Source organism: Hermetia illucens, chromosome 6 (assembly GCF_905115235.1).
Source record: "Hermetia illucens chromosome 6, iHerIll2.2.curated.20191125, whole genome shotgun sequence".
Lineage (NCBI taxonomy): Eukaryota > Metazoa > Arthropoda > Insecta > Diptera > Stratiomyidae > Hermetia > Hermetia illucens.
Genome location: NC_051854.1, coordinates 990,180 through 1,014,669, shown reverse-complemented (window position 1 = coordinate 1,014,669; position 24,490 = coordinate 990,180). Strand labels below are relative to the sequence as shown.

General features: G+C 36.0%; 1 protein-coding gene across 2 annotated transcripts; it reads right to left on the bottom strand.

The window, feature by feature from the left end:
* Nucleotides 1–267: 267 nt before the first annotated feature.
* LOC119660272 (protein takeout-like) lies at nucleotides 268–19,510 on the bottom strand. 2 transcript variants are annotated; one of them, XM_038068733.1, is made up of 6 exons: nucleotides 18,513–19,510; nucleotides 18,064–18,446; nucleotides 1,369–1,622; nucleotides 1,191–1,311; nucleotides 975–1,124; nucleotides 645–796 (listed from the first exon to the last, which is right to left on the bottom strand). In XM_038068733.1, exons 2-6 carry the CDS (start codon nucleotides 18,152–18,154, stop codon nucleotides 645–647), a joined length of 768 nt encoding a protein of 255 aa, XP_037924661.1. In that variant the 5' UTR covers nucleotides 18,155–18,446; nucleotides 18,513–19,510. The 2 variants fall into 2 exon arrangements, with proteins under 2 accessions (XP_037924662.1, XP_037924661.1); XM_038068734.1 differs by having other exon boundaries at nucleotides 268–796; nucleotides 18,064–19,481.
* Nucleotides 19,511–24,490: the final 4,980 nt, after the last annotated feature.

The window sequence follows — 24,490 nt, the reverse complement described above, 5'->3', positions numbered from 1 at the left end:
GGCACCTATTGGCGCAGAGAAATCTGTTCTTAAAGGGCAGCAGAAAGAGGCTGAAATAACATTGTTAATTGATTAATGATTAAGGCAAGCCAAGCTCAAGACGTCATGGAGAATGATGAAGATAGTGGAAAGGTCAAAAATCCTATTTGGAGTAACTTCAGCAAGCAAAAAACGGATGAAAGCAGAACGCGTAACAGATTCTTAAGGTGGTCATCATTTACGACGAAGGTTCGTAATTCTTGCTTCTTGGATCAAGTAGCATAAAAATTTTAAATATTTAATACTTTATTCGTATAAAATCGATCAAATCGTATTACTTATAATGTAGGCTTCGAAAGCCCTGGGTTGTAATAATTTCTACAAATTCTTTCTAAAAAATAATAAACTATAATTTAAATATAAGGTGGTAAGAATTCTTTAGAACTTAACTAACAGCCTAAACATCTAACAATGTTTCTACCTAATAAGAAATTTAAATTACTAAATAATTTCATACAAAAAAAATGTAAAAGTGCAAAAACAATAGAATTTCATTCTTTGGGGTCGAAATGATGTGTGATGATATTTTATATCCAATTAATATCTACTTCTAGAATAAAACAAAGCGTAAGAATACTTTTAAAAAAATATCAAAAGACTATCAGTTAGTCATGGAGCCAATAGCTCATCTCCAGTTTCCCGAAGGCCGTATTCAGGATTTTCTGTAAAAGTCGCGCTATACTTTGGGAGGCGGTCGGCCGCATTTCTTGAATGAGCTCCTTCGCATTTTGGTTGAGGAATTGATTAATGGCTTCACCTGGGAATCAAATAAGATAAAAATTTGTAAGACATCCATAATAAGTAGAATATATGTATATGTAGTAGCGAATAAATCGCCGTCTTGATTTAACGAAGGTTCAAATCAGAGTCAAATGATTAGGTTGATTTCCATGAAGGTTTCTGGATGAAAAAAAAAGTGACAACATATTTTTTACCCAGAATGTTTTGAGTGTTCAATTTGTCCTCGACCTTGAATCGGGCATTCTTCATTGTGAAATCTATACCCAATTTATTGATGTACATGTATGTTTTCCCATTTTTAATTTTTTCCTGTCCATAGAGTTTAGCAATCGCGCTGATATTCACTGAAACAACAAATCGTGAAAACTATAACTATCAAAAATTCATTAGAATGTTATAAAATTTTATACAGAATTCAGCCCAGAAATTTCCATGCGATCGAACTGGCAACAAAAGGACATTTCCGGCAACGTCGTATTTTCCAGTAACTTCAACACGGGGAATACCCAGGCTCATATCGATGCGAAGATTCTAAAATCAGAAGAATCAAGTTTAAAGGACTAAAAAGTACTCATAAGGTTGACTTACCTTGATATCATTGCGGACTTCACGAACTGAATAGTTGCTTGCGCCCAAGGCAGCTATGCTAGAAAACCTAGCCTTAATTCGCACTGCACCAGCATTATTATCCATAATGAGTTCATCGATTTCCAATGGTTCGAGAGATGGTACTCCAAGCTCGGTTAGCCCATCTTTGAGGTATGGTTTTAGATAATTGAATGAGTTTTTAATGCAGGTGTTTAAACCAGGATCCGATCGACTGCACGGTTTGACATACTCGGCTGGAAAGATAAAAGGTAAAATATTGTGAGTTAGAAAACTTCACTGATATGATTTAAAAACAGAAACGTGGTCTTAAGTAGAAATGCTTATTAATGTCTCTTGCTTACAGTAAATATCTTTTTCTAGAATAGCATGACAAAAGAATAGCTTTAATGCTAAAGTTATTCAGAAAAATTTGTCGGATGTTTGTTGCGCAAAGTCTATGTCACAATTTAAATGAATAAGCGCCACTGATAATGAAGCTAAATCAAGTCTAACTTCAAAGCTTCGTCTACTCATTTTCTTCCCTTGCCATTCTGCAAGAAAAACCAATACTTGGAGGAATTGAAAAATAATAAAGGTACAATCTTTCTGGCGAGAAAGACCTAGAAATGTTCAGGAATCTTAATACATGAATCCTAGTGCCAACTTGAGTCAAAAGGACTATCTTCGAGTTATATAGCCACCCTCAATATCCTAATAGTGACGAGAGTATCTTTGATGGTAATGGAGTCGAAGATGTAGTATTAGACCAGTGGTGAAACACCCCATGATCACATTCAAAATGTGGACACTCGCGATCAATATGTGGTTGCACCGATCGTGAAATAATTGAAAGAGAGGTGTCTTCGATGGTATGGATATTTAATTCGCGTTGAAAGGGTCATGCGCTGAAGAAGAAGAATTAAGTGATACGTCGAGGCTAGATATTGTTACTTACACAAGGAGTGCATCGATATTCAAAAGGGAAAATCTTCAATGCTTGGTCAATGGAAAGCAGGCTCCTTGCGCTTTGGATCCTCCTAAGGTGGCTATATTAACAGGGACGGACTTTAGCCATTACTCCATCTGGTTATTATCGATCCCGAGAAGGCTTTCAACTTTCTTCCCTCATTGTCTTTTATTTACTGAGTTTTTGTTAGAAAAACAAACTAACTAAAAACAAAATATCCTAAGCCAATACTTGCAAATGAAACGTTCTAGCAGCTATATTATGAATAAGTCAATGTGTGTTCGCGGTGTTTCTAGCGAAAAGGTTAAAGGATTGAGACGCAACACCGTAATGGTTTTTATTTGACATATACCGATATTATTTGTTCCCTTCTCCTGTGCCGGGTGTCTACTCATGTAATATAAAGGGTGGCTCAAAAGTCTTTTCACATGGTCCAAAAGTCCCTTCACACCAAAATAAAGCGCGGAAAACACCTGAAAGATCGATATATTGAGGAAAAGCGAGAACAAAATGTTGCGTAGAGTCTATCGTAAGTGTTCAAGTTCCGCACCGTCGCAGTTAATGCAGTCCTGGAATGTACTCTTCTAGAGTGCGTTTTCGATGTTTTGAAAAGCGTCATAAATATACGCCTCCAACTCTTGCAGATTGCGTGGTCTACGAATGAATATCTTGTCCTTCACGACACCCCAGAAATAAAAATCCATGGGGGTCAGGTCAGGGGAACGAGGAGGCCATTCAATGGCCCCACGCAAACCGATAACACGTCCCTGTAGTTAAAGTCCACACTGCAGTTAGAACATCATCATTTAAAATGGAAAGCAATTATTCAGAATTATTATTGACTCAATAATTTTTACCACCGGTAAACTACAGATGATATTTTTTTGCTACAAAATATTTGAAGGTGTGTCACATTCTTATTTGGACAAAGTTCAGCTCATTAACACATTTTTTTCAGCAAAAGCACATAAGACATGCGTGTAAAAACGAGTTTGACTGATTGCATAACTCCTTCTTATTTAACAGTGGGAAATCTAAATAAATATATTTTTATAACATTATCTTTCCTTACCTTCGAGGAGTTCGATAACAAGTTCATATGGAAGAACGATAATGTTAATACCAAATATTTATTTACATATTCCAGGTAGTTTAAGCTGATACACATATATATTTCGGGCTTTTCATCAAGGTATGTGAAACAGTAAGTTATAATGGGAAGGTTTCGTGATTTACAATGAAAAAAACGAATGCAGAATGAGGTGGACCTGGAAGCAATTCAGATATAGAAAATATTTAAATGTTGCTAAGAAATTATGTGACTTGATCCACATAATATCAGACATTCCGCTACCATGAGTGGAGTTATATAATTATCGATAGACGCTGAAAAAACTGGAAGAGATGTGTGATTGGATATGGGTACACATATTAACCAATGTATTTTCTAACGGAACTTCAGTAAAGAAATGAAATTTTATTCATGTTTCTTTTTCTGAATTAAACTATTTCTTATTGGCATTAAGATACGAGTCAGAAAAGAACTAATCAAAGATAATACATCCAGGTATTTGACAAATCCTACAATAGCATAGTAGGTAGGTAGTACTTTGGTGAAAATGTTCTTCAAGATAAATAATCTGTTACCAAACGCTGTGCCCCATTTAAATCCGGTGACACTATCAATGCAATGGAACTATCGCAGGCCAACAGGGGGTTACCCTGCACTGAGGTGATGGAAATCAGTCGACTGAGATTATAGACTTCTTAAAATTGTCAACTCAATGAGTGCTGGTAAGATGAATGAAATATGTTACCATGATCCATGTCCAAAGTCCCCTCATACTTATTTTTGCTAAGAATTGTTTTTAGATTGATACCACCTAACCAGAAAGCGGGACGGTCGACTCAAAAAAGATACTTTGATCACCAGCTCTAAACTATAGTATTGATTTTTGCCATCATTATACTAAAATATTAACGAAAGATACAGAAATAAGTATGCACAAAAGAACGATATTCGAGTATGTCCACTTTTAACACGTACTACGTCCATAAATTGTTGTTGTCGTAAAGTTTTGTAAATAATACGTCAAAAGTCCAAAGATACAACTTTTTTCTTCATAAAATTCAATTACCACGAATAATAAAAATATAAATAATATAAACAAATTATTCGCATTCAAATCAAGTCGTAAACAGTCAAACTTATCTCGACAAGAGAATTATTACGAAAATGATAGAACCATTCATTTCACGACGACGATTCAATTCAATATTCAGTGTAGTATGTCTTTACTTCGAAATTGAGATTAATTTTAGCCAGTGATTTACCATCAGCGTGGAAGGCGCTTCTTCCTTCATTCCTCGGTAATGAGTGCGATTGTGATTGTTTTCGTCTCAGATACGATTGTAAGGAACTTCGCTACTTATCCAACGCAACATTTCCTGATAGGTTCACAGCCCTCTTCTAGGAAGATTTGAATCAAATCCTTTGACGATAAAGATAATGACTCATATCAAAATTTGTACAATTGTCTTGATTGAGAAGTACGTCCTTTTATTGGAAGAATGTTACTGATTGAAGTAGGTTCGAAAGTTGGCCTACTGAGGCACTTGAAGCTATCTTAATCTACCCCCCATTAACTTGCAGGTGAAACGAAAAGCCGAGAACGACGAATATAGACTCGATAGCATTGGAGCGTGGAAAGGCGACGAAACTTACGGTTATGCGTCTATCTGGAAATTCTTTGACAAACATCCGGTAGCTCTGATACCGGCTCTGATGGTCTCCAGATTCATGCACTGTCGTAATCACCAAAAGAGAAGAATGGTCGATAAATGGCCATGAGTCTTTTCAGATTGCAGACTTCATAGCTTTCACCGATGGGCCAACCATGGAAAGCAGATCGAGCGCAGGGGTGTTCTCGGGGAATCCGATTATGGAAATGCCCCAACCCATCCGGAAAATGACGACCATATTCCAGGCGGAGATATATGCTATTTCGTTGACAGCAGAAGAATATCTGCGACAAAAATGGAGGGGTGGCACCATTCGAATATTTTCCCATAGTCGGGCAGTATTATCAGCACTAGACAGCAACGACACATCGTTAGATATATACGGATGATAGTGACCTCCGTAAATGTTTTCAACACTTATCCTGCGTTGAGGTCCTTCTCTGAAACTTTTTTTGAATCCTTTTTTTCTTTAATGATTCGAACATTTTTTTTGGCTTCCTTGAAATTAAAAGCTCTTCTTCAGTGTTGTCTAAATACTTTTAGAAATGGTGAGATACTTTTAGAAATGCGGCAAATGGCTGTTTTTCCGTCCGCTTTCCTCATCATTTTTGACCCAGTTGCCTCTCCTGATTTGATGGTGGTTCAGGTTGAAAAGAAATCGCAAATCTTTTAGTAATTTTTCATGAAATAAGTGAGTTATATCATCACTATCCGATTGATATGAATATATTCTGTGATTTTCATAGGCATGAATTTCGTGAGTTCAACTCGTCGCAAGAAAATCAATTGATCAATATTTACACCGTTCTGTACTCTAACCATGTATATGCCAAACTATTCTCTTTGATGTTATGTAGGGTGGTACAGAAATTTATTGCATTTTTTCCATCCATACAGGTAAATAGTGAGAATAAATGATATTATTCCTTATTTATTCTATTCTAATGTACCTCGACTCATGAGGGTAGTGGGTCAACACCGGACGGTATCATGAAGGTATAATGCACCTAGAAATTCTCACGACGTCAACTTAAGAACGCGAGATGGTGTCCCAAATGAGAATCAGAAAGTATTATACTCAGTGTTTTTCAGAGGAATGGGTAACCGCTTGAATATACCACGCCGGTATACAATTCTATAACACTGTCCTTAATCAAGTCTGCCCGGCTTCTAAGAATATTAGCTAATAAACTAACACTTAATATATGTATATAACACAGGTTAGCATTCTACTCTAAATAATTTACAATGCATAACAATGCACACCCTGAACGACAAATAGTGCCTGAAACAAGGGATCCATCAAACAATTTTAATTTCAATTACTCACATGATTAGGACTAACTTAAACTATTTGCGAAAATATATCTAAGATATACTTGGCAAGCATAGGAAATTATATTTAAAAATGGAAGTCAGATACAAGTACAAATAAAAGACACGACACCAACCTTTAAATAAGAAAGAGAGTTCAAAAACTGATTACAAAAAATTTGGCTTTTAATATTAATGTAGTGGAATGGTTAAGATTTGGCTATTTTTTTAAATGAAAAAAATGCAGATGAGCTCGAAAGCACGGCTAAATATTATATAGTTGGCATCAGATCACGAAACTACCAAGCGGTGGAATCTGAACACATAAAATGAGGTGATGTCAGTCTTTTCACCAGATGACCTTGGGTTGCATCAACTACGGTATTAGGCTTTATCTGGCAAAATATCGAGTATCATGTCTCCTGTACAATAGAAACAGAGAAAGTATTCCACCCCGCATTCAGGACCCAATTTAATATGGGAGAAAAGTTCATCTTACTGATGAGTTTCCTTTCCCATATCAGTTAAAATGATCAAAAACTGAAATTATAGTTGATGCAAAAGTTATTTCTAATCTAGTTGCTTTTGTCCTTCATGTCAAGAGTCATGATTCTAAAAATGTCTGAAGCACCCAATTTTTCCAAATAGAAACAATTCCCTGACCTCTATTTTTGTAAGGAATCTCAAACCAAAACAATGATCCGCACACGATTAATTCATAAAATTTCATTGTCTACACTTGTTGTTACATCATGTCTATGATCATTACAATAATGAGGCTATCATGTGTAAAATTAGTTTTTGCAGGAGATTTTAATATTGCATTAACCAAAACATGCTGAGGAATACTCCAGTAATAACAACATTTCCGTGGAAACGTTATAATAGACCATTAAAACTAGGCCACTTAAAAGCTCTGTTGAAATTGTAAGAGTATCTCTAGCGTAGGCTTAAAAGCATAAAAAAGAAACGAATGAAATGTTTCTAGCAAAAAAAAACCCAGAAATATCAGTGCAGCATGAGTAACAAGCGAGGCCGTTAAAACCATATATTCACAATTAAATTTCTTTTTCATGCGCATGGCTTGATGATAAATTCATTCAGCTCGGACTAGGCCAACAACTGGGTATTCCACTGTTGCTTTTCTAACGCTCTTCTGTCCAATCTGCAAAAACATGAAACCACGGAGACATGAAGCAAAAATCGTGACGTCACTTCTGGAAACTAGTTACAAGATCGGTTGAAAGTTACATAACCGAATGTTCATTCAGACATATGTCCATGGCTACAACTATATTACTCGTTCATGCTAACATCTGCGAGCTGCGCATCTGTGTTATACTTGTTATTCGCCCGAAATGCAATGCTTGCAGAGTTGCTTCCCTGGGTCCATTCGTTCATTTAACCATAGTTATAACTAGGTTTTGGAGTGTCTCCATAAGAGTTGGTTCGAAAGGTATACAAGCCGGCATTTGGGCTTAGTTTACCCCTATGTACCTGTATATATGGCAAAGCCATATATGACGGTTCGCTATAACAGGCTTACTGGAAAATCGGAGTCTTTTCAATGGAGCATCGCGTTCCGCGAGCGATTTGCTAATGCAGAAATATTTCAATGATCTTTGAAATGTTACGGTGTGACTGAAGGTGGTACTGGTTCGCGGTAAAGATTGCAACGTTAACTAATACTTTGAGTTTTCGCATGAGTTTTTCTATTTTTTGCTCCAATTGGTGTTAAATTAAAAGGAAACAGGATTAGCCATTGGTATCAGATCTTCAATATTCCCTCTTCTTAGAGGTAGTCTTCTTTGTTAGGAATCGTTCTGATATCGATCCTTATCATAGCAGAAAGCTTTAGTTCTTAAAATAGTATTACATTTTTTAACTTGTTATGAATTATAATATTCAAGCTCATGGTTATAGAGGCACTCCGGCTTCTGCCATGGCTTCATTTACTTTAAGAATTGCAGGTCCAATATTGGTGTCTGTGAGGATATATCATAAGTCAAAGGTCAACAATAGCAAATCTTAATAAGAATATTGAGTTGATATTCCCAACAATGCACCATTTACATAGAAAATGGTGTACCGTTTGCATGTCTGCACTCTAGGAATTTTATTAAAACCAAATGTATAACAACAGTAAAGACCTCCATCATAGTTGACGTATGCAAAATCTTTCAGCCAAATAAAGACCATCTTGCATGTTTTCTATTCGAAAACGGCAACCAGTTAAGGCTGGAGAATATGGTTTTTCACTAACGCAACCTATACCATATAAGTTTCTAGATATAAAAAAGTTAAAACTAACTGTAATTAAAGTTTATTCGGCACACAAACCGGCATTTTTAGGGAAAAAGGAAATTTTGTATTGAAACAAATTCGATTTTGATTAGCAACTATGACTGGAGTTAATTGGAATTTTCGCCCTTAGTGCCCAATGAAATTATGAGACGTTATACTACCAACAAAGAATAAATCCTGGAGCAACAATAATTTTCAAATTAAAGCGGCTTTGCATCTCCGGGAACCATTTGATTTTCATTTACTTGAAACAAAAGATTTAAGCGAGTAACTTGCTTTATTTAACTACAGCCTAACAAGGAAATTACCTAAGGATTATTTTTTTCCTTCTATATTTTTTTTTGTGTTTTTCGTGCTCCGTGTCAAATAAGTCATCAAAATCGTTTTACTACTTTTCTTTCTGTCTGCCAGTCTGTCTGCCAGGCCATATGCAATCCAATCGGAAAGCGTTTGAACAAAAGTTCTGTAATTTTGGAACAAAATTCCCACGTTACCGCGGAGATCAATAGTTTTCTATTTAGCTTTTCCATTCCTAGGATCTATTCATATGCTCAGCAATACATTGCTTTAGGATTCTTTTGATTTATATTTTTCTTGTGTTTTATCGCGGAAATTATTGAAGGAGACGGAATCACAACTAGTGTGGAACGCACAACTAGCCGTAAAGCAGTCAGCACAGGCAAATAAAGTAGAAGGTTTTGTTGAATACCTAGGCCAATGCTATCGCTTATAAAAAAGAAAAATGTGAAGCTAACAATGTATATCAGCGCCCATTAATACCAGCTTAGTATTTTGTTCATATACAAAATAGCTTGCGCATTTCCAAATGAAAAGATTTTCAGAAAAGATGTGCCTCTAGGATTATCAATCTACGAACATATTAAGAACATTGCGATCCTGGTTATTATCTGGTCAAAGCTGAAACCCACAGAAAATATATACAACATCCTACTGGAGTGAGAAAAGACGAATCTGACATCTGACACTACTTTGGCTGTGTACAACGTATCATTAAAGACAATTTTGGCAAAATTGCAAAGCATGGAAACAGGTTTCAACCAAAAATAAGTAAGATTATATGTAAAAATGCAGAATCAAAGCAAAAACTAATGAAGAAAGATGGGTGTCAATTTTCTCAAAGAGTGGAATTGCATTCCTGCAACTGGAGGACATTTCAACCGAAATCGACGCTACATGAATTTAGCACAGCGAAAAGAAACTTCGAACAAACAAAGCACCGGGAATCGATGTTGTATTTGTAGAGCCTTTGAAAGGCAACAACGATAGTGCAAAAAGGTCATCTACCTACATTTCAAGTAATTACATAGAATGAAATAAATCCTGACACAAGAGCGTGGAAGTATCACTACTGTCCTTATATATTTCTGGTTCAAGAGCCATGGGCTCGTTTTTACAAAATCTGCGGTATTAGATCAAGCAAGGGGACTAAGATCTTCTTCGATGAAAGATCCTCGAGACCGCGGGCCTGCGTTCTGATGTCAAAATTGTTAGAGGCTACCAGGCTGAGACATTTCTGTTCCCACGACCTTGTTGCGATCAACTTACAATACCAGGTTAATGGTAAGAGGAGAAACGTCATAGTTGCCTCTGCTTACTTACCCTATGATTCTTTGTGCCCTCCGCCGACGCAAGAACTAAGGGATCTGGGATTGAAGGTAACGCATTCGGGATGCCAAGATCGAAAAAGGATTGTAGTATTAAGAAGAAGGAAAAGGGTTATAAGCGCGAGTCCATTAACAATGATGTGTAGCACACTAGAAGACTTGGAAGAATTCAGGTATCTTGACACCATCATTACCTGACATGATAAATGATGGAACCGATACTAACAGAAGCAGGGGAATTAGACTAGTTAAGCTAGTAGACTCCAAAATCTGTGGAGGTCGTCTTCGAAGGTGAAGAAGAATTACAAATTGTTAGACAAAAAGTAAAAGTCAAATGGCCATTGGATGGAAATGTTTCCAATAATGCAAGACACTTGTCACCGTGACGGAGAGGTTTTGTGCAGATCCTACGTTCCAACTAGAAGTGAAGCAGAAAGAATCGTTCCTGGACCTTTCTTGAAAAACATATAAAGCTCACAACATCAATAAGTCATCCAAGTCCAATGTACTTGAAAATGAAATTTGACTTTGAAATAAATCAATCAAGCTCCCGAATAAGTACAAGAAAAAACCTAGACCCACGTCTATTTTCGGCATTGCATTGCATTCAAACATAATTTCCTCACGTTACATTTAGTAATCTCATTCCTAATAAAAAGTTTCTTTGTCATTTAACCACATTAAAGTAACCAAGTGCTCCGTTCAGTACGGATTGACCGATTGACCATTAAATTCGATTACATCATAATCTCGTTATTACTGACCACGTACTATAGATACCACGGGGTCGCCACCTTCCGTGCTTATAGTAATTAGATTGACTCGAAGTTGTATGCCCGAAAGTATGCCGATGAAGCTGTCCCTCACATTCAATATCAATAATTCCTAGCATTTGTACTTAGCGTCTAATTACATTATTATGGAATTTCTCAATCCTCCAAATAAGCACTTCTGAGGGTCATTTGTTGCCTGTACAACTTTTGGATTTGTGGCTAGCCACATAGAATTAGGTAGAGATAGATTTTTCGGATCATTTTTGAACAAAAATTCTCTAATGAATAATTGGCGTTTGTGTACGTATGCAGATTGTGGTTTCTTACTCAATAATTCGCTTGCATATTCTGCACATATGATTGCATTGCCGATGATTGGAAGTGTATAATAAACAAATACGAAATCTCCAAAGGGCTGCACCTTTTGTAGCGAATTCATGTTTAACATTTCAATAAATCTCTTTCGAAATTGTCTAAATTAGTCACAGGATTAACAAATTCACGGACTATATACATGTATATATATATAATGGAATGGCTTTATCGATTTGCTAAAATTAATGGCAAAATGATAATTTCTCAACGGTATTTCTAAGAAAATCAATCGATCCATGGAATCCAACTTGTGGTTTTGAAGCAAAACATAAAAAATTAGTATCTTTTTTTGGTTCTTGTCTTTCTTTCAGTTGAAATATAAGATTCAGTGAATTGCAACACAAATATTGCAAATGCTTATGAATACAATTTATTTCTGCTAGGAAATGTTGGTACTTTTTTTTTCAAATGCGATGTGGATAGTTTAATTTTGTGGGTTGCATATAACCCAGTTGAATATTGCGGCAGAGGACATTTGGTAATAGGAGTGTGTTCGAGTATATTTTTTTAAACATTTTTGAAATAGACGCAATATGCACTTATCTTTCAATAAACTTTTTCACAATATGTACATATGTATGTATGGTAATATGAAATTACTCCACCCACAATAGGAAAACCCAAAGTTGCAAAAAATAACTGCAAAACTCTATTCATATCTGTTACTAAATTCAAGCCTAAGGTCATTAACCAAATTTCCGGCAGGTATTTGATTGGCACTTTCGAAGCCAGTGAACTATACACGATATCAAATATATTTATCCGAAGATATTTTCACATTAGATTTGGTAAATCTGGTATGCCTTGTTAACCTTCACATTTTATCATGCTTTCACTGTTTCATCTATTATTGGACTGTAATTGACTTTTTCAACTTGTTTTATTGAATAAAATAAAGTAGCGCAACGCATTTTGATTGCGAATTAGGTGAACCATTTGATAGCTTGTAATTATTAATAGAGAATCATGATAATCGTGAATTTAAATCCGATCGAACTTTTTGTAATGTGAGTAATTTCTTTGTGGTGTTGTTAACTAATAGTATTCGAGATACGTGCAACATTTTAAATTAATGGAAAAATTAATGAACTAGGAGAACTACATGCATAGAATGAGTATACTCGGAGAAGTATCTTGAATTTTAAACAATTAAGAGCAGAAATATTGGTGCATTAATAATAAATTTCCGTAGTGTTTCTTAGGTGAATTTGAAAATATTTGATCCTTATGTCGTGTCTTAATAAGTCCATTTAAATCACAAGCTTGATCACCTGAGAATCACTACATTGCATGATATGGAGGCGAAACGGGTAACAGGGATCAAATATTTGGGAATCACTAAAGCTAATCTGGAGGAAACATTTGGAAATATATGTCGGAAAGCCACAAGAGCCTCTAATGACTTGGAGGTCCATAGCAAAGAAAAAAAGGGGTAGCACTCCGAAACTGCTGCACCAGAGAAATACTGCAATGGTACTTATGGGGCGGGTATTTAGATAGACAGAACGGAAGTCAACACAACAACTTGGAAGTTATACAAACTTCAAAGGCTGGTTTGCGTTTTTCTAGGCGGTGTCCAGAATTACTGATACGATACCGCTTTACGGTTTCTTACCAGGGCAGAGACAGACGGTGCCTCACCTCCGCCTATATAATCCACAAAACACATGAAGAAGTTTGAAAAACGTTGAAGCAACGGGGAAAACTGGGTGAGTGTGGCGAATATCTAGTACACCGACGGATCCCTTACGACAGAAGGAGCTGGTGTCGGAGTCATTGGTCCAAGGAAAATGTACTTTGAATCAGTTGGTAAGCAGACCAGCATATTTCAGGCGGAAATATACATCATAGGCAGATGTGCCTCTTTCAACCTCAAAAGGAGCTGTAGAAAGTAGAACATTACTATTACTACCGACAGCCACATTGGGTTAGAAGGCAACGAGACAGCGGATGAGCTGACCAGGAAAGGAGCAGAGACGCCACTATACGATCCAGAACCATTCTGTGGAGTCGGAAATGGTTGCATGGCTACGACGTCCAAAATGAAGGTGAACGAAGGGAACTATCCAGGGTGCTCATGGAACAATACGAACCCAAGCGCTCGAAGGAATGTCTAAAACTAACCAAGAAGTGCCTCCAAACCATACGGACACTGTCTGTAGATCCTGTAAGGAGAATGATAAAACTTCCACACATATTCTGCGACAGTGTCCGATACTTGACTAAAGTAGGTAAGGCACTTGGGAGAATACTTAATACCAGATGCCAGATTGAAACATTTGTAAGTAGGGAACATAAGTTTCTGTGGATTGTAGACTTAAACAACGGACTATAGTTTATAGGTCTACTATAACTAGTAAAAAGGCACAAAAGTTTTTTTAGAATGCAGTGCGATGTCCCTTGACGATATTATTATTATTGATAAAGGGTATAAACACCTATGGGCACATCACAAGCAAAATTAAATTATATATAGATCATCATGTCCGGAAATTTGCTTATAACTCGTGTACTTAATTCAAGATCTAGTAAATCAACAGTTGAATCACCTTTCCAACACGGGTTTGAAAACGTTTTTATCATACACATTTTGTCAATTATTTAGACAAATATCAACGCACTTACATATGATACATTCATGGTCCATGGATCAAATCAATTTATTTGAAAATAAAATTTGACTGTCAGACGTCCTTGAATTTGAAATTATAAACGAGTGAAAAATTTGGAAGTTATGTAGTTCGAAAATTTATCAGTAGCCAGTTTATTCAGAAGTACAGAGGGACCATCTTGGTATGATATTCGATCAGGAATTGAGGTTGGGAAAGTTGGTTAGGAATAGTGTGGGCTATTTTTCTGGAAGGATGGGGCGCATTAGGCATGAGAGTAGTGGCTGGTGTAGAGGACTATTTTATGTACCTTCGTATAGGGAGTGAGTAGGAAAGTGCGGCGTTCTGGAAGCTTCATACAATATCTCATTGGATATGTTCTCTGTATCATCGTCGTTTCTAAATGTACCAGAACAGTAACAACAGATCTGTCTTCTATCAAGACGCAATCTGTCCATCTATCATAGAGAGGTATAGGTCCAAAAGATAAAACCGAAAATGCTTCAATTTTCATTTGATAAATTACCGGTAGAACTCATCCAAAGAAGAATTCAAGCTCCACTGCTTACTTTACATTACGCATATACTGCATTATATGCTCCTGGTCATTGGCACATTGCAGAATCTTAATTATGATGGGTGTAGGAACGGGTCTGTAAAGGTAGTGTAATTGGGCTTCATACAGCTGCATTATTTGTGGTTTGTATTGATCGAAGAGCAATTCCTGGTTTTTTATTCAGAAAGCTTTTCATCACGCATTTGTAAACTACTAACACGCCTACTACCAAAAGTTCGTACATCCAATAAAAAGTTCAATTAGTGGAGAAATGTGAATGGTGGGTTCTCATCGTATCCTCTACGTGCTGAATGCAGAGGCACATAAAACACGTCAACAGTCAATACATTCAAAGAGCAAGGATCGAGGAGGGCTTACTTATCGTTCAGCAATATATGTCGGTATGGATCCCTTGCGTAAATTAATATGAATTGCTATTGTCGTCCAAATGGAGCATTGGATTTCAATCACCCCTATGCGCCACGGTGACGGTGTCCAGAAATATGCTTCAATTCCTTCCGGAGCTTCATAGGAATCTTACACTAGTCCTCTACTGTTCTGCGATGCTGGATTCAAACTCAAATGCTTAGAGGCCACTCACTCTGGATACCTGGAAAATTTCTGTGCCATTTTGTAGTTGCTGCTCCTTTCTCCTTTAATTTGCCAAATTTGAGCAATGGTAGCTCCGTACATGTTCAAACGTCGACATCTCGTTTATTTGATCAGATTTGGATACGAAATTCTCTGTCAGCACTTTGGACGGGCCAGAATTTCTTGAAAACTAAGTGAAGTTGAAAATGAAAAATAACTTTAAACACCTATAGCGAGTTCACTTATTTGTTTGAATAGATAAAATGAAACGCACCCTTATTACATGTGACTTGTTCCAGAGACGTGTGTCGAAGAATTGAATAAAACTCGAAATAGTTCATAATAAACTTTAGACCCAATATTGTTGTTTCTCATTCACTCCTTTGGGGAGTATGAGGCACCCGCATAGTCCTATTTGACTAGTTAATCTGGTTAATATTAAACCCAGTCCACCCAGTTTACCACGATTAAAAACTTGACAGTTTGAGAACTTATTCCAGATATGCTGAACGAAAAATGTCAACAAATTTGAGCTGAACTGTTTCCTGCGAATCCTAAGGACCTAGCACTGTGATGGAACCAATAGGACTTTTTACCCTGACTCCGTTTTTTAACACCAATGATAAGAATCCTTTTTCATACTTATAATTTCCTCATTCAGTTTGCAATACTAACCAATTTAATTGAATAGGTACTTTTCAATTCAACCCTGCTTGTAAATAAAATGCATTTCACACGTCCTTGAATTAATTACAAGCAGCTGAAATTCTATGGTCTTACATAACTGAAAAATTTGGAAACGATATTTTGTTTTTCTCCCGGGTTTCGGGGAGTATCTGAAGAGATTTCGTTTTGATATTCGCAACACAATAAATATAATTTCAAATTAAGTAACAATAAAACTAAATAGCAACAATAACCTAACAGATCGCTGTTGATTTCTTTTCTGCGTAAATATGTCGATATTTACGAATAAGATCCGGTTATCTGTTAAATATTTACATGGAAAGGTGACTTTTAATTGACTTCTATTTCTTTTTTTTTCATCAATCACAACTCAAAAGTCAGTTTCTTATAATGAGGTCATATTATTGGAATTATCTTATGATCGTAAAAAGATAGATAGAAATAGATTTTGCATTGACATTGAGTTTCGTATAGATTGCAAGGTGTTTCACTATCACCAGATTAGAAATGCTAACGGCTATGAAAAGTTTGCATTTGAAGTTAGATTTTTGCCTTTTTAGATAGATTCACTTTATTCAGCGAATTTAATTTATTTAGTAGTGCCGTCTACTTGGTATTCATTATTTTGTTTAGACTTGTTTTAACATCTAACTGACCCGTCCTAGAGTTTAGCTATTACAACCTGGGAGAGGTTGCATCGTTTACTCTGCCCCTGCGACACTTTTCGGTACTTTTCCACTACTATCTGCAATCTTCGTACAAGATTGAAGAATGATAAAGAATTTCATCATTAACGAACAATAAACAGATTAAAACTCTGGTTGCTTATTGTCCTCAGAAAGAGGAAAAAGTGAGAGCCTCAACCTATGCTTAAAACTACTGAAAGAGTCACATCGGCGAGACTAATGACCAGGAGGAAAAAGTAAATTAAGTTTTAATTACGCCTGGGATGCCAAGGAGAGTAAGTATGAAGAGAGCGATTTTAGATTTCTTTCCTCATCCAAACGTAAGCACTGAAGAAGGCGCCAGGTAGTTGCGGAAATATACATATTTGCCATTTAATAAATATTTTTTTAGTGATTTAAAAGGAAACTGTTTGCCCCCAGTCATAACCTGTTCAAGTAGACCAGATAGTTGCATTCTTCCTAGCGTCCTCCTGTGAAGATGAAAACACTTCGCCGGATTCGAAAGAAAACATTATCACATCCAATTCTTATTTCGCAATGTTCTAAAAGGGGAATTACGCACGAATTTAGGCTTCACAGGCGTAAGGGAAGAATCGAGTTACTCGCTTAAATCTTCGGTTAACAATTTGTTTCTATTGTATTCAAGAAACGTACAAGAATTTAGGCAAAGATGCAAGGGAAAGGGATAACTGATGATGCCGAGATATGCCAATGGAGCGTCGAAAAAGAAATAAAGTAAAAAACAAGCAACATTCGGTCTTACCACATCCATCTTATATCAGTCTGAAATTATTGATATAATAGGAGAAGATCCTGAAGTTTTCTATTTAAAGGGAGCAATTTTAATGTGGATTTCGTAGGAAAACAAAAAATTGGGGGTGGTAGTTAAATTAAAGAAAAAATTAAATTTTTCTTTTCATTTTCATTCTGTATCAAAAACTTTTCCCAAGATTGCAAAAAAGAGCAGGCAATATTATGTACATATTTAAACTTCTTAAAAACTGGAGGGCATATGTACTGCATAATTCAATGATGGAAATCTATGATTCTATTCTGTTTGATTTTAATTATTCAAACACACGCTTTACGAGCTCATTTCAGCTTCAATATTCGATTCAGTATATTTCAACGCGTCTTCCTATATCTGATGCCATGCAGCCCTAGAATTACCATAAAGTAGTCTCTTAAGAGACTTACGCAATTATGTTCATTTAAAATCTTCAAGCATTCAGATTTTTATTAGTTTCATCAATCGTGAATTCTCAATGTGTTTATTTCTCAACTGGACGGCATGGTTTTCGCATAAATCAACAAACTAACAACCATAAAAGATCATTCCGCACTTCATCGTTTACAAAACTACATATTCCCTTTTTGCCATGTAAATTCAAAGAAAAAAAAATCACGCTGAAACTTTATACATACATTCATTACAATTTCCATCTATTTGCTCATTAGATACTTACGTAGAGTGTCGATTGCGTAGCCAACGTTTATGAGGAATGCCAAGGTAACTATTGTACCCCCAAATAGTCGAATTTTTGTCATATCGCACATGTTTTCTGCTTTCGTTAGATACTAAAATTTGTCTCCTTGCTTTCCAGATGTTTTATTCACAATTTACAAAGCGACTTGCGGATAACAGATGCGTGTGAATCTTTAGTTGTGATAGCAGTTAAAGGCGCCAATGGGCAATAATGAACGGATGAATTATAGGTACTTCCACGATGAAATCAACACGGTCAACACGAGATTGAATCTTGACTGCAGGAACCAGAAACAAATCACTTTTGCTATCAACGATTCACCGCGATAGATGAAAATATCACTTTCAGTTTCGATAGGTACACTGAGAAGGTGAATGAGGTTTTTCGGTTGTTCAGATGCAATGTTTACCTTGTCTGTTCAAACTCACCACTCAATGGCTCGATACGTTTTCAATATTTTATAATCAATGGTTTTTCTTTTTATAATTTCCTGAGTTCATTTATGGATGCAGTTCTATTGCATAATCGTTCAGCATTCGGGTCTCGCTCCTATATTTGTGTCTCCTGAGTTATCTTTCTTATTTGCTTAGCTTCAGATATTTTCGCCTTTGATCTTTCAGGTTTCTTTACGATATTTTGCAATTCACTTTTGCACTGTTTTTCCCCACGTTATTCACTGTCTTGGGAAATCAAAAATGTTTATTGCAATTCAACGCAAATATGACGATAATTACAGCGGCTTTGAAACGCCGCGACCGATCAAACTTAAGTTAATACATCACTCGGGTAGATATTTCACAAGGAAGTCTGATTTAGATGATTTACCACGGTTTGTCACTGTCGTTACTGGCACAGAAATGTTCACGAAAATCTAAATTAGATATATTCAGATTAATAGATTGGAACAGATATCACCTATTAAGAGGTGAGAGTCAAACTGAATGCAGTTAAAACGTTACGGTATCGTTCCTCACAACCAACCACTTCTTGGACTGTTGTATAAATGGATGATGGACGCGAGCTTGAAGTTACGAGAAAAAATGGTTCGGGTAAGGAAATTTTGCAATCAAATCTAGGTAACGTTATATGGGGAGAAACACAACTTATTAAAAACTACGATGTTTTATAAAATGTATCTGATAGCTAAGTAAACGGGCGCATCGCTTCGCCGGTCACTTTTATACGTAGGACATGATTTGGCGCATTGCGGGAGCTAGAATTTAGTAGCGGGGTTAGTTCAATAGTTTGTTCGATAATTTAACTTCTGTTTTTAAGTAGATACCACTAGCAAATTCTTCAACAGGTACATATTGGTGATAAAATGACAAAACAGTTGGTTCCATGATTTTTTGTGCATGTACAACTGCAATTTTATGGAAGGCATGTATTTTAAGGCACTATGCCAATGGTGCATATTGGAGAAGTGTAAGTTTTAATAGCCTCGTTGCAATTTATTCAACTGTGGGAATTATGATAAGTGGATAAATAATAGAGGAAAATAATTCATTTTTTATATTTTCATATCAGTAATTTATGCAAAAATATTTACGTCTAAATCTAATATTTTAACATCACAAGGTTTTTTTGCAAGGTAAACAAAGGCACCTCTTTCAAAATGAAAGCAAATTGTACATATAGAAATATTCTTTTATTCATATCAGAAAAAAATTGATCAAATGCGTCCATTGATGAAGAGTAACTGGTTTTTATATTCAGTCTTGAAAATATGAAATAATATGGAAAAATCTAAACGCTAGTTTGTCATTTCTTGCCTCGCTATCCTGGATAGAATTCATCACTTAATGATGTTGTGTAAAATATTCTAGAGGAGCAATGGCGGAGTTAGTTAAGTGTTAATCTCTTAATTATCTTGAACCGTGTCCTTCATGCAGGTGTATGTATTGGTAGATATATAATGCATATTTAGTTCTTATTACAAAATACTCTGAGGAAAAAATATGTTGAAAGTTCTAGGCTGCTACCGCGCTCTATTCATAATAAACAAGAGATTAGACCGGGTTACTCGCTTAAATCTTTCATCTCAAGCTAATGATGTTTAAAGGTCAGTCTGTCCGTCCGTTTTTTTTTTGTGCTAACGAACTGCAAATCTTCAAAAGATTTTTACCAACTAAAACCACCTCCAAGCCCCGTGGAACCATATTACATTACGGGGCGGAGTCAGCTCATTCTAGGTTTGTTATCTTTCGTTTTTACGCGATGTATGTAACCACGCTTTTCTTAATCATCATCATAATCGGGTGGGGTATCCAGTTTAAACCTGTACAGGAGCGGCTATATCCTCCATGCCATGGGAAACTGCTTAAGATTATAATTAATCTCACCCTGCCGTCTTTCCAATTACTTCTTGATGGTAGAGATAATCGTATCAGTCCACCAACACTTTCCTGAGCGTTCCTCTCAACATTTTTCGTATGCGAAAAAGTAGAGATGAACCTGAAATTATAAAGAAGAGTTAACAAGGGTTAGTTCATCGCAATAACATCTTAAATTAATAGTTAGGAACACTTAAGGAGTCAATTTTTTATTTTAAGTTAAAGTTTGGTCGTTGAAAATGCCACAAATTAGACATACCAACTAATATTCCAGAACTGGCGATCAACGTAAAGTGCAAAATGAAGTTGGTGAGCAGTGTCAGTGCTGTTAGACAGAACAACGTCTGTCGGATAAGCTAGTCAAAAAATAATTGGCGAAGTTATGGAATATTTTTATAGGTAGACAATTACACTTTCTAGAAGTTAAACAATGTTGACACAAGAAGGAATACCGGGTATAATGTTCTAAGTGTCAAGAGTTCAGGCACACCAGAAGATAGTACTGAATAGTTGAATTATTAACATTTAAATTGAACAATGACTTCTCATCGGACTATTCACCTGTAATAATCAGTGTCAGCATGACTCCAATCATTGATGAAATACTGAGTAGATTGACCAACATAGACACAATTTGGCTGGAATATAAAAATGTATTAGCTGACACTTTATCTTAAATTTTCCGTTCAAACTCGGTGGTGAGGGATTTCTGTAAAACTGAATGAAAGTAAGTGTTAACAAGAACATTTAAAAAAAAATATCAATCGAAAATGGGGTAGCCATTCCAAAAGAGGACATACAAGTTTTAGAAAGATGATTAACAAATTTAAAACGGATCATTGAAACAAAACATCATTCTTGAATACACTTTCAGAAATGCTTCCAACCAATATAACCATCTGTTGTCGGATGACGTGCATGTAGTAGACAGGTAGATAGTCCAAGGAGCAAGCTACTTAATATTCGAGAGAATTCTACAAAAAAATGTGCACCAAAAATGTTACGCTCCATTTGCTTATTAGTGAACAGGTGAGTAAACAGAGTTTCTCGCTTAAATCTTTCAATTCAAATGGAGGAAGATCGAATTATCCCTAATCTACTTTGAAAATCTCATGGTTCTAGCTTAAATCAGCAGGACATGGCTGATAGTTCACTTAACAGCGTGTCGTTTTGATAACATTAGTAGGGCAGTAAATCTTACAATAAATTTAAGTCAACCTTTTGACTGCATCTCCCCCTTCTGCATCAAAAACATCTCTCTCCTTTTAAAGTTAATAAATTTTGGTACCCAGTATCACTTTTAGTCCCTGGAATCCAGAAATTCTAAAGGGTGAAGTAGAGTTAACTAAACAAGTAAGGGTATCCACCAAAGTATGATAGGCCGATCATCCGGTAATCACTTTACAGACAATTTCCATCATCGACAGGATTCAATCATAATGGTAACAATATCCTAAATTTAGAGGACTTAGCCATCAAACCGAGAAAAATTGAAAAGGCGCCTTTTCAGAATATTGTACAAATCAGTTCAATAGTGCCACTGGCAAATATTTTATAGACGCAACTGTTTCAGACAGAATTTTCACTATGTCTCCGCAACTATAAAATTTCAAAATGTTTTCCTTATAAAGGCTTTGTGTACAATTTCATAAACTAATCTACCGAGCCAAATGCTGAAATAATTTTTTCTGTCTTTGCACGCGAAGCATTCATTAATAGATCAACGAAGATTTGATTTTCGAGCCCCCGCCGGGAGAAGTGATTAGAAATTATGACACAAAACTTGCAAGAATATCAAAATAATGAAGCTAATTATGAACTGTTGAAATGGAAGCAACCTTAAGTTTCAAATTCACCGGTATTCTCTACTAACTAGCGAAGACCTTGATAGTTCACATTGAAATCGTCATCAACATCAGCACCATCATTATCAATGAATGACCATCACACTATGGTGTATAGACTTATGGAAAGCTACAAGATATTGAAAGAAACGGATGTTATAATAATTATAACAATTTTCAACTCTGGTAGATTTGTTGATGATGCTACGAATAAGTATGGGTTCTTGGGCAATTCCGCGAAAACTCGAGTTATGTTGCAACATTCACTTAGTCCAAACTTTATTTATGAGTGTTAAGTAATTATGTTTGTAGTTTACATTTGGAGATTCCAAGAAAAAGAAGAAATTAGTGCAATATCTTATTTTGATTCCATATGACTCACCTGCTCTCTGGGTTTTCGATTAACGCAATGTCTTTGCTGGAGGTGTAACATGAGAAAAATACATTGTGCAGTTTTTAGGACGAAGCATTTTTGGATAGAGAAATGTCAAGTTTGGCCGGATTCACATATTCAGATATTGCGCTCTGTTTATACATGATTTTCGCAATGCGAGATTGTTTGTTGCTTGATAGAATTAGGTTAGTTCATTCAGATAGTTTTGGGGTCAATATGTGTTTCGATTAGAAAAGAAAACTCAAGATATTTGCATCGAAAAAGTGATTTCGAGACTGTAGAGATAGGAGAATTTGAGGGAACCGATAAATACGAAGAAGATTGTCTTCAGCGTTCTCAGTTTGCATGGCCTGGAAGATAAAGGGGTTGGAGTGTGTCCAACATTTGGTTAGGAAATTAATGGCCTGCCGGACGAGGGCAGCGTCGATGCGGGGAATGGTGAAACATAAGGAAGGAACCATCGTGTTGTAAGGTGTATGCTTTAGCCATCGTTTAGTTCTCTACGAGGGATGGTGAATGCCTTTGTATTTGTTGCTTTTGTTTTACCTCCGTTAAATTTGGATTTTCGAAGGCAGGTTGACTAAATCAGGATTCTCGACCCTGGCTAGCACAGAGGCATACAAACACATGTTGCCAAGGTACTTCGACTTAAATACAGTAGATCAGAGGATGGACGAGTTGTCATTTCAGGAACTATTAATACCAACGTTGACGAAAGTGCGAAGGAAATTAGGGTTAAATGACTTAAGCCAACGTCGATATCTGGCATGACGTTCTACAGTAAAATAATAATAAAAATCTTCCTTTGGATGCGTATTTTGCACGTGTGGATTTGACCTTTCTAGTTACCACTTTAATAATATTAATATGTAAGCATGCGGTTCCACCAAATGATATCACTTACAATTTCAAAATAAAACGCATCAACCTCTCTCTACCCAAATATGAACTTACAAACATATTATTTTGGACCATTGAACTGTAAATCGTAAATTGTTGAAATTAACACTTTAAGGCCATCACACGACTCTCTGACACTTTTAATAAGCAAATATCTGCACCAATTCGAATATCACTATTGATTGTCTGCAGACCTTGAACTAGTAACAGTTTTTTATAGGAATATGTACACAATTCACGGAAATGTGAGTTGAATTTTAAATATTACATTACGTTGGCGTTTCTATATTTTAAACATTTTAATGTGCAGTGTGTGCACTATGAGTGTATGCTTAGTATGCGATCACTGATTTTCAGTTGTTGACGCAGACGGTTCATTGTTTGCAGCTTATTTCTGGAAATATAGAAGGAAGGACTAGAAAAGGATGAAATACACAGACACAAGGTACATTTGCGTAAATAGTAAAAAGTGGACAGTGAAGTGATCGTATTTGGCACGATATAGAATTGGTTTTCTTCCACACGTTCATTAGTCATCACACGTCCCATTAACTCATTAGCATTCACAGCTTTAATTTAATTTTCCTTTATAGCTTGACTTTTATGTTTCCCAAGTGTATCAACCAACAATAAAACCATTCTCCAGACAAACAATATACAGAACCTAACGAATTAAACAACACTATTAACATCCCTCAATAACATACGCCTGTTTAGCCCTGGCCGAAATTGCAAAGCGGTCTGCCCTCTCTATGTATTGTATTGCATGAGCGTACCTAAATTCCAGTTGAGTTCAACTTTAACGAATTCTTTTTTCAATTTCTTCTTTGAAATTTTTAACAATTCTTCTTTGTTCCTGGAAGTTCTTTAGTGTTTGGCAGCTCTAATGGTCCCACCCCTTTTCTACTGTTCGCTGCATGTTTTTAGAATTTTTA

Excerpts from the sequence above, each read along its gene's own strand:
- LOC119660272 (XM_038068733.1), bottom strand. The coding sequence starts at position 18,154 with ATGTGCGATATGACAAAAATTCGACTATTTGGGGGTACAATAGTTACC. Across the intron at positions 1,623-18,063 it reads CTACGCAATCGACACTCTAC|CCGAGTATGTCAAACCGTGC; the intron begins GTAAGTATCTAA and ends TTATCTTTCCAG. Across the intron at positions 1,125-1,190 it reads AAATTTCTGGGCTGAATTCT|TGAATATCAGCGCGATTGCT; the intron begins GTATAAAATTTT and ends TTGTTGTTTCAG.